A 10,058-nucleotide genomic window follows, 5' to 3' on the forward strand; every position below is an offset into this window, starting at 1 on the left:
AGATATAGATACGAGTATGAGATGAATATTTATCAAATGAGTAAGGTACGAAAAAGTTATTACCCATACCCTATCTATCCTATTGACATGCCTTGTATCACTCAAACTATTTATTCCTAGTCAAATAAAGATAAATATAAAGTAATTCTTTCTTCTCAAGAAGCATAATAATATGTATAAAGCTTAAACAATAGTTACTCGCTCAAATAATATTATATTAACTATTTTTTTATCGGCAAAATTATATTAACTATTAAAGCATGACATATTAAAAATAATATTTTGCATGTGTGTATAAATGTTTATGGGGTAATTTTGTAATTTCATTATTAGTTTAGAGGTCCAGAAATAATTTTGAGAATGCAGAAAGCAAAAGTCGAATAGATTAACTTTATTAAGATGTAACAGGGTACTGATAGTGGGGAATTACTCTCTGCACGGTAATTTTCTTTCTTCACCTCATTAGTTTCGGAATTTATTTTTCGAAAAACAATAAATAATTTTGAAATTTCTTTTTTAAAAAAAAAAAACATTTCCTCATTTTAATGAAAATATTTTCGAAAAACCTTTTATTGGGTACAAGAAGCAATTACCAAGTTAGAAAACTTAAGCCCAATAACTACTATACATTAAAAATAGAAAAATTGGGTCATGGACCTCGGATCTATATAAGCTTGAAATGGATTGGTGTGACTCTATTTTAAAAAAGTAAATAAATCATAATAATTTAAAATTATATATCTAAATTTAAATCATATTAATAAAATTAATTTTACTTAAAAATATAATTTATTAGTTTATAAATAGATTTATTCTTAAACTTAGATATCAATCTTAAATATATTTAAACCACAAGCTAAACAAGTCAAACTATGGATAGTCCCAATTAATTTAAATCATAATCTCTTTTAACCTATTAATTTTTCAAACTACTAAATCTAATTTAATTGCTATGAACTCTTTATATATAATTAAACTATGCAAATTTTTGAATTAACAAATCTATATTTAATAAATAAGGCGTGAATAAATACACTTTGCGTGATTAATACATGATTTATGAGTTTCTCCTGTCTCTATCTTGCTTGAGTTACCTGTCACAACCATATCTTTTCCTAAACTTTAAATCTAACAAGATTTCATTATGTTTCTTCTCAACTTATATCAACTTCTTCACTCTCCCTTGGCACCAAACTTTGAATGGAGAAGACTCCAGACTCTAAAGAAGGTCTAGCCAGAAATGGAGAGTGCAAATTAGGTACTCACCATGTTCAGACAATCAATTAGTTTATAGTAAAAAAATTTAGCGATGACACAGAACATTTTTCTACGATCATTTCATATTACCTTTCATCATTCTTTATTTATTTTTTTCTTTACAAATATAAATTTTTTTATGACAATATTATCCCTTCAACATATGTCAATGTAATATGTGTCATGGTAACATTACTCTTTTATATAAATAACAAATTTATACGTGATTTTTTTCTCACAAATTTAGTCCTCAGACATTAAATTACAATTTTGGGTCAATCCGTAAATTGATGTGATTTCTTTTATATTTTAATTAACAGGACTTTTCTTAATGATACTACCAATGAATATGCTAAATTTAGTGTTTTATTTCATCACAATAGAAGAAATAGTATATATGCATACAAAATGAAAAATTAGAATAAAATAATGAATTGTCTAAAATCTGGAGATTAAATGGTATAAAGAAAATAAGACGACTAAAATCACAAACAAAAAAAATTAAAAGCACCCTGATTGCATTTAAATTTTGTTAATGTTCTATAAAGAGATTATGAAAAAAAAATTATATATATATGAAAAGATATTTACTCTTTTTCAACGAGAGTAAATATAGATATGTTTGATTAATTTTGTTAGGGTACACTCACGCATTGTTGGTGAGGCCAATTAATGGAGAGGCATCACAGTGAGTGACACAAGAATAACTTGACTTTTATAAGTGAACCTTTCATCGGAACACTACTACATGCTATTGCCTGTTATTAACACTTTACCAGCTGCAAAAACGACAGCAAACGAGGTTAAGAAGTAATTTTAATTAACTAGTTAAAATATTCAAAAGATTAAAGTATTATAATTTATTAGTCTTATTTAAGTCAAGTAAAACTATCTTGAACATCAATACTTCAGGATGATGAAAGAACCCAAATAGCAGTTGCATTGACTTTTATAAATGCAACCAATGTGGGGATGAAGGTGATGTGAACCTGAAGCTAACAACCTTCATATTAATTAGTATTGAAATGCCACAATACTTTATTATGATGGAGGCCTGATATCATCCCACAGTATTAATAATTAAGTACAGTTGCATGCTTTAAGTTGTGACATATTTTGAGTGGGCTCACAAGTAGAACCACACATGATGTAATGTTATAATTATCTGTCTTTTTCTAGAGTTAATTAGTTATAGATAGGTATATGAGAACAATAAAAACAAATAAACTATACATGGATATTACCTGAAAAATAATTTACAAGATTGAGAAGGATCATGCCCAAATTGCGAGTGAAGACATCAATCCAGCTCCAAGGAAAAGCAAGCAGTAACATGTGATCTGAAGCCTAAAGTTGCAATGCATTTTCTTACTGAGAAAATCTGCAGCTATTAAGTCGACTAGAGCCATGTACATCAAAATCCCAGCTGATAAAGAGTCCAAGATGCCTTCAGTGATGAGTGCTCCTGGACTGTAAGGATTAAAAACTGAAGCAATAGCAGCCCCAATGGCAACACCTAGGGGCGTTGTTAGTGCAAAAAAACATGACATTAGTGTTGCTGACAAGGTCTTGAATTGGGCTTGGGAGATACATCCACCAAGTGCAAATCCTTCGAAGAACTGATGGAACGATAATGCCACAATTAGGGGTCTCATCGTACAAGGGCTTTGCGAAACTCCCAGAGATAACCCAATTATCATTGAATGAGATACAATCCCAAGTTCCAATACCTAAATACAAGTTGGACGTCAGAAGCTTGCATAATTTGTTATTTGTTAATTATTATTAATCAAAATAAACTTTAAGCAATCTTCATGGACCCTTTATTTCAGAAATTTTAGAAAATTCATAGTATTTTACTAGCAGACACTACACGAGAAGAGGCACATTACTACTTTACAAACTACATAACTTTTAAGTCAGGGTCATTAAATAAAAGTAAACCCACAGTTTTTCTACGATATTTTTTAACAAATTGAAGTTAAAGATAGCGTGTATTAAGACAGAGAGCGTGTCTAATATTTTTCATACTAAACTAAAAAGAATTAATTAAAATAAAGACGTATACGTACATCTCACCATATTTCATGAAATGGTTTAAGTTTTTAATAATTATTTGAAAAGTCATATATTGGTGATTATTGCCTAGTTGACAGCTGCAAAATTCTTTAAATTAAGAGTGCACAAAAATCAAACTGTAGCGAAAAATCATTTTTTTTTTCAATGCTTTTGATGTAAGGATGGGTGGTACGGAAGAGAGAACAAGAATGGCATATGGAATGGGTGATACGAGAAAGAAAAGGATAAGATAAAGAGAAGTGTTAGATGATTTAATAAGTGTAAAATGTAAGGTATAAAAAAATAACATTATACTAAAAATATAAGCAGACAACAGTATAAAGGCAAATGTAAAAACGGTTTAGACATCATAGTAAAAGGGTGTGAGAAAAGGTAGATGAATGAGTTTATTTTCAAAGCTTCAAACCAAATTAGTTCGGCTAAATAATAATTGATTCCATTGACAGGTCCACACCGGCTGCTCCATCCATTTTTGTATTAAAAAAAGTAACCAAAAATTGATGGACGAAACTTTTAGGACTCGATGCACTTATAGACCAAGCAATCCAAAATGATTCTTCTACAAAATGATTCTTCTACGCAATGCCAATGAATGATTAGTAACCACTAAATAACTATGTGCTTGAATTTCTTATTTTTTCACGAAAATGTAGGGAATATATTCTTTTGAAGCATTTTTATTATAAAACTTACTAAAATCACAAATTTTTTATTCTAACTTTAACTAAATATTTTCGATTTTATAACTTTTAATAAATATTAGCCAATAATAAAACATTTACTGAAAAAGTGTCATACTAGCAACTATTATATAATTAAAAATAATTCCTTGTGCATGCGCTTGAAATTTTGGGTGAGTTTGTTTGAGTTTTTTTTCTTCTTTATATATAAAGTATCACTTTTTCAATAGAAAAATCATTTATTATATATGTAAGATGATTTATTAAATTCAGAAAAAATAAAAAACAAAAATAAATTAAAATAAGACGTTTTTAATAATTGCAACTATACATGATTTTTTTTCTTAAAAGCAATATATTTTTAATCTTAAAACTGCCTGTTTAGTTGAAAACAAAAATTGAATTTTGCTACCAGTATGAAAACAAATTCTTAATATAAAATTTTTAATTTACCGCAAGTCTTTTTAATTTTTTTACTTCTTTCAAAAAAAATTCAAAAACAAAATCAATTTAAAACTAAAACTTTAAATTTAATTAAAACAGATTAATAACATAAATACCTTTTAATGAGTAGTATTAGCAACAATATTGTACATTCATGACAGTAATACACTCCTCTTCAAAACAAATTTTATTTAAAAATGATAAAATCACGTGTAACAACTTCTAAATAATAAGTTGTACTTACATTTTTGTAATTCTCAATACTTTTTTTTCTAATAATAAAGTGTAAAAGAATGTATTAAATAAAATTTAACACTTCTCATTTTCTTAATCTCATTCATTTACATAGTATGATGTACCATAAGATTATTAATACTATAATACTTACTTGAGAATGGCATCTAATATTTGTGCCGCTTTAAACATCTCTCAATTCGTAAAATACTTTTATTCAAAAGCACCATCTACCATCCCCTCCAACTTAATTTTGAAGTACCAAGCTATTTTTTTGCTAAAACAGAGGAAGCAAAATAATTCATGGGAATTAAAAAATATATTTACATCTCATAATTTTAATTTTACTCTTTATAATATAATTAATATAATTATTTGTTAAACTTTTAAAAACTACATGTTTTTCATAAAATTATCTTCTTTCCTTTTTTATCTATTCATCTATAATTATTTTTTTCATTTTTTCTATTCATTTTATTTTGTTTTTAATAAATATAAATTTATTTTGTATATTAAATTAATAAATTACAATATTATTATCTATTAATATAATATTATGTATATTTAAAAAATCATATAAACATATCTTTCTTTTAATAAATATAAATTTATTTTATATATTAAATTAATAATATTACAATATTATTATCTATTAATATAATATTATGTATATTTAAAAAATCATATACACTCTTATAACAAGTGGGTTTATGCTTGTATATATAAAATAAAAATATGATAGATTTATAAGTTATATAATGTAATAAAAAAATAAAAATTGAATATGTAATAAGTATAAATAAAATTAAGATATCAATATACTGTTGCTCAAAAAGAAAAGCAAGCAAATATCCATAAGAAACCATCTAGATCAACACTACAAAACTAAAACATGACCGGTTATTGTTTTTAATTTTCCCGAAATCACACATATTTAAAAGGCAAAACTTTACCACCATATCTTATAACACACTCTTTTAAAAAATACTCTTTATTACTACTTCAAATTTAATAAAAATTACATTTTTCTTTTGTAAATTTTATTTCTTATTTAAGAAATTTCTCATTATATTTAAATTTTAGTAAATTGTAACCAATATTACTTGAACAAACAAACAAGGAATAGTAAATGCATTACCTGTGAGACCACAACGTGCCGAACGGTACTTTCCACATCATCACGGTGGTGCGAGTGGGAGTGTGTTTGCTGCACCGCGTGACTTCCCTCTCCCCCAACGTCCTTAACCTCCACTATTCCCGTTTCCAACAGCGCCTCCTCGTCACTCCCACACTCTACGACCTTCGCACGCTCCACGCGCCCAAGCTCCTCCTTCCGCTCGTAGTACGCAGTCGCCATAAAGTCAACGAGGAGAGTGCAGAGCGCGGACACCATGGCGAAAAAACCGGTGAAAGGAAACTTCGCCCACGCGCCCCAGTAGGTTCTCAGACACGGGTCTCCAAGCGCCTCCCACGAATCCCTCAGCATGTGCACAAACCCCGTGGCTAGAATCACCCCCGCCGCGAACGCCTTCGCCGCCGTAAAGGCATCTCCGTCCGGCCGCAGCAACCGCCGCGACTTCCCCGCCAGCGGAATCGCGACCCCTCCAAATCCGGCCAACAAAATCGACGCCATCGCCACGAATTTCAACACCAACGCCGCTGACTCGTCGCGACATTGCTCCAACTCCGTGCTTTTGCAACTCGAACTCGTAACCGACTCGCTTAGAGACTGCAAAACCGATTCTGCTTCAAGAAAATACAACACAATCAAATAGCCGAATTAATAACCGTTTATTAGACTCTTTCATTTCTTTAACTTTTTTTTTTCTTTCAAAATCATATATATATCACATATATATGCACTCGTTGTTACTTTCCTGCTTAATTCAGTCATTAATATCAGCTTATGAATCGATTTAATTCGAGAAATGAAGTACCTGTTGATTTAATTGAGGCATTAGCAAGTAAAATGAGAGATGTTTATTGTTTTAGGTTAATTATTGAAGATTTTGGTGCATTAAGACGAGGAAACTGTAATTTGTGGTTTGAATTAGGAGTTTGCATTTTAATTGCAGGAATTGAAGCAGAACGAGGAGTGTGGTGAAAAAATAAGGTGTGAAGATGAAAATAGGTTGGAAGATTGAGGGAAGAGGAGTACCTGAGAAGACGTGGTGGAGGCGCGGGAGGGAGAAGAGATCCTGAAAATGAAGAAGAAGAAGAAGAGAAGGGCGATGGATAAGAAAAGGAAGTGATAGAAGTGGAAAAGAGAAAACGAAGAAGAAACCTGAATTAGAAACATGGAGAAAGGGAGCGTGTGGGAATTTAATCTGTTGTGTGAGTTTTGTTTTGGGGGAAATGAAAAAGAAATAAGAAGATGGCTTTGGTTGGAACAAGGGGAGCACGTGCCGTGCGTGTGGACTGTGGTGGGAGCACTTAAATGAAGTGAGAGTGAACGTCGTCGTTGGGAGGAAACAGAATTCATAACCGACTATCCGACTACTGTGGTAGCATCTCAACGAATAAAGACATTCACACCATGTTACTAATATCCACGTTTAAACCCAAAATACAATTAACAAATTATAATTTAATTTCAAAAATTAAATAGGTATGATTTTATTTCATTTCTTTAGCTTTGATGAGTTTACAATTTCTTTTTACTTTATTCTATGATTACGTCAGTTTTGGACTTTTGACGGGGAATTTGTTTTATTGACGCTGTAGAAAGCGATATTGAATTATTTAGGTAAAATTTTAATCTAAATGAGTTATAATCTATCAATTCAATTCCAACATTAATTAAATCAAGATAATCTTATGCCACCAAAAATAAGAATAAAATAAATGGACCACAGTTTTGTAGACATATTATACGTTAAAAGAACGGTTTTGCAGGCACACGAAAGGCATACATAACTTTTTTCTCAGATGAAAAAAAATATATATATGATCTCTATCTCATTTTTCAAGTATAAAATCTTTTACCGGTCAATCAGATTTCATTGTTTCAGTTTACTGTTTTTTTTGTTTATATGGGTGTTAATGGAATTGATTTATAGGAAGAAGGAACCAATTTTTGGTGATGCTATGTTAATGGAATTGATTATGGGGTGTTTTGTTGGGTTTGGAATCGATTCTCTGTTTGTCTGAACCTACTTTAAGTTATTCAGCATGGTGGAATCGATTATGGAGGTGGAAGAATCGGTTCTGTATTAGTGAGGGTAAACTAGAATCGATTCTCATCAAATAATGAGACTGGAATCGATTCCATGGTTTTATAAATCATCCTGCAATCGGTTATGGTAGTATTTTGGTATGTACAGCTTTAATTAGGTTATTTATATAATTTAATTTAATTTAGGTAACAAATATATTAATCATAATTTAGTTAAATTAATTTTAAATAAAAGATAAATCATAATTTCATATTAATTTTCATAGTATGAAGAAATAAAATCATATATTTGTGTACGATGAATTTTTGTAATTTATTATAGTTATTTTTTAATTATAATTTATTATAATTATAATTAATATTAATAACAACAAATTTTAACAAATTATAATATTATAATTAATATTAATAATGACAATGATTTTAATAATTATATAAAATAAATTATTTAAGATAATGTATTTGACATTTATTCCTACAAATGCCTTTTATAAATTTTAAATTTATTTTTCAAATTTTAATTATTTTTATCATAAATAACAAATTCAACTTTACTTTAATATAATTTTCACTATTTACATTTAAACTTATACCACATCTCTACACAAGGGTAAAGTGGTAATATTTTTTTTATCAATCAAAACATTTTTTTTTAATTTATCACACATATATAGAGATGGCAAATAAACCTGTCCCTGTGGGTATTGTCTGAACTCGTCCCCGTTTTGACGGGGAATCCCCGCATTGACTGGGTATGGGTATGGGTATGGGGATGAGATGTATATATCCCCGCTATAATATTCGTCCCCGTCATATCTCCATACTCATTTAAATTATTAAAATATTCATAATTAATTAATTAACTAACTATATATATATATATACTTTCTAATTTTTATTTCTTCTAATTATTTGGTTTATCATGAAACTCATTCGCATCTCCAATATATTTTTTATCTTATCACAACCTTTATGTAATTATATTAAAATTATGTATGTTAATTAAAAAACTTTTATGTCTAACATTTGAATATTTATATTATTTTTTAATATTTTTTTATTGTATATTTTCCTTTCACATGAAAATATTTAGTACTCTCAATTTAAGTGTTTAACAGCATAAACCTTTCATTTACTAGGTAATATAAAATAAAATAAAAGTTCTTTACTTATTATTATTAATTTTTGTTTCATTTGAAGAACTCTTTTGTTTCCCTAAAATAATTTTTGTTATTTCTCAACCATTGAGTATATATGTTGATATTTGAAAAGTTTTCTTAGATCTCTAAGATATTTGTCATCTTATCATACCCTTAAATATACATTTGTTTTTCTTTGTGTGATGCCTTTCAATAGTCTTCAAATTGTTTATGAGACACACATTTGTTAATTTGTTAATTTTTTTATTTTTTTATTTTCATCAGGTAGAATATTATTTCGATAAATTTTATCTAATTATTTTTTATTTTCTAACTCATTACAATCATACTTTAATTTTTTCACTATAATTGTATAAAAAAAATTTATTTACTACAATAAAAAAATTTAATGTAATTGCCATGAATTTTTTTTATCACCATCCAACATATATTGGAGTGCAAAAGATATAAAATCTATGATAAAATTTTATTATTATGTTTATTATCTGTTTTTTGCGTCATTTTTTATCAACCATTGAGTATATATGTTGATATTTGAAAAATTTTATTAGATCTTTAAGATATTTTTCATCCTATCATACCCTTAATTATATATATATTTTTTTTTGTGCGATTTCTTTCAATAATCTCCAAATTGTTTATAAGACACACATTTGTTAATTTTTTAATATTTTTATATTTTGTTTACTTTCATCATGTAGAATATTATTTCGATAAATTTTGTCTAATTATTTTTTATTTTCTAACTCATTACAACCATACTTTAATTTTTTCACTATAATTGTATAAATAATTTTTATTTACTACAATATAAAAATGTAATGTAATTGCCATGAATATTTTTTTACCACCATCCAACATATATTGGAGTTCAAAAGATACACGATCTATGCTAAAATTTTATTATTATGTTTATTATTTGTTCTTTTCGTCATTTTGATCTAGTAATGTATTATAACTTTTATTAGTGTATAAAAAATATATTTATTATAGTTTAAAAAATTGAAGTAAACAAACATTTAAAATATA

The 10,058-nt window shown here is 27.8% G+C and overlaps 1 protein-coding gene across 4 annotated transcripts; it reads right to left on the reverse strand.

The window, feature by feature from the left end:
- Positions 1-985: 985 nt before the first annotated feature.
- On the reverse strand, positions 986-7,144 carry LOC114193043 (zinc transporter 4, chloroplastic-like). Of its 4 annotated transcripts, none has more exons than XM_085665276.1 (5): positions 6,979-7,144; positions 6,853-6,892; positions 5,833-6,437; positions 2,502-2,987; positions 986-1,219 (listed from the first exon to the last, which is right to left on the reverse strand). In XM_085665276.1, exons 1-4 carry the CDS (start codon positions 6,991-6,993, stop codon positions 2,532-2,534), a joined length of 1,116 nt encoding a protein of 371 aa, XP_085521402.1. In that variant the 5' UTR covers positions 6,994-7,144; the 3' UTR covers positions 986-1,219; positions 2,502-2,531. The 4 variants fall into 4 exon arrangements, with proteins under 4 accessions (XP_085521402.1, XP_027938541.2, XP_027938540.2 ...); XM_028082740.2 differs by having other exon boundaries at positions 986-1,230; XM_028082739.2 differs by lacking the exon at positions 986-1,219 and adding an exon at positions 1,759-2,036 and having other exon boundaries at positions 6,979-7,143.
- Between the last annotated feature and the right edge of the window lie 2,914 nt (positions 7,145-10,058).

The sequence above is a fragment of the Vigna unguiculata genome, chromosome 8, assembly GCF_037176805.1.
Source record: "Vigna unguiculata cultivar grain cowpea cultivar isolate G323 ecotype 2 chromosome 8, ASM3717680v1, whole genome shotgun sequence".
In the NCBI taxonomy this organism is placed as follows: domain Eukaryota; kingdom Viridiplantae; phylum Streptophyta; class Magnoliopsida; order Fabales; family Fabaceae; genus Vigna; species Vigna unguiculata.

Coding starts and splice junctions, on each gene's coding strand:
- LOC114193043 (XM_085665276.1), bottom strand. Junction 6,438..6,852: donor CCTCCACCACGTCTTCTCAG/GTACTCCTCTTC, acceptor TTCTTGAAGCAG/AATCGGTTTTGCAGTCTCTA. Junction 2,988..5,832: donor GGCACGTTGTGGTCTCACAG/GTAATGCATTTA, acceptor ACTTGTATTTAG/GTATTGGAACTTGGGATTGT.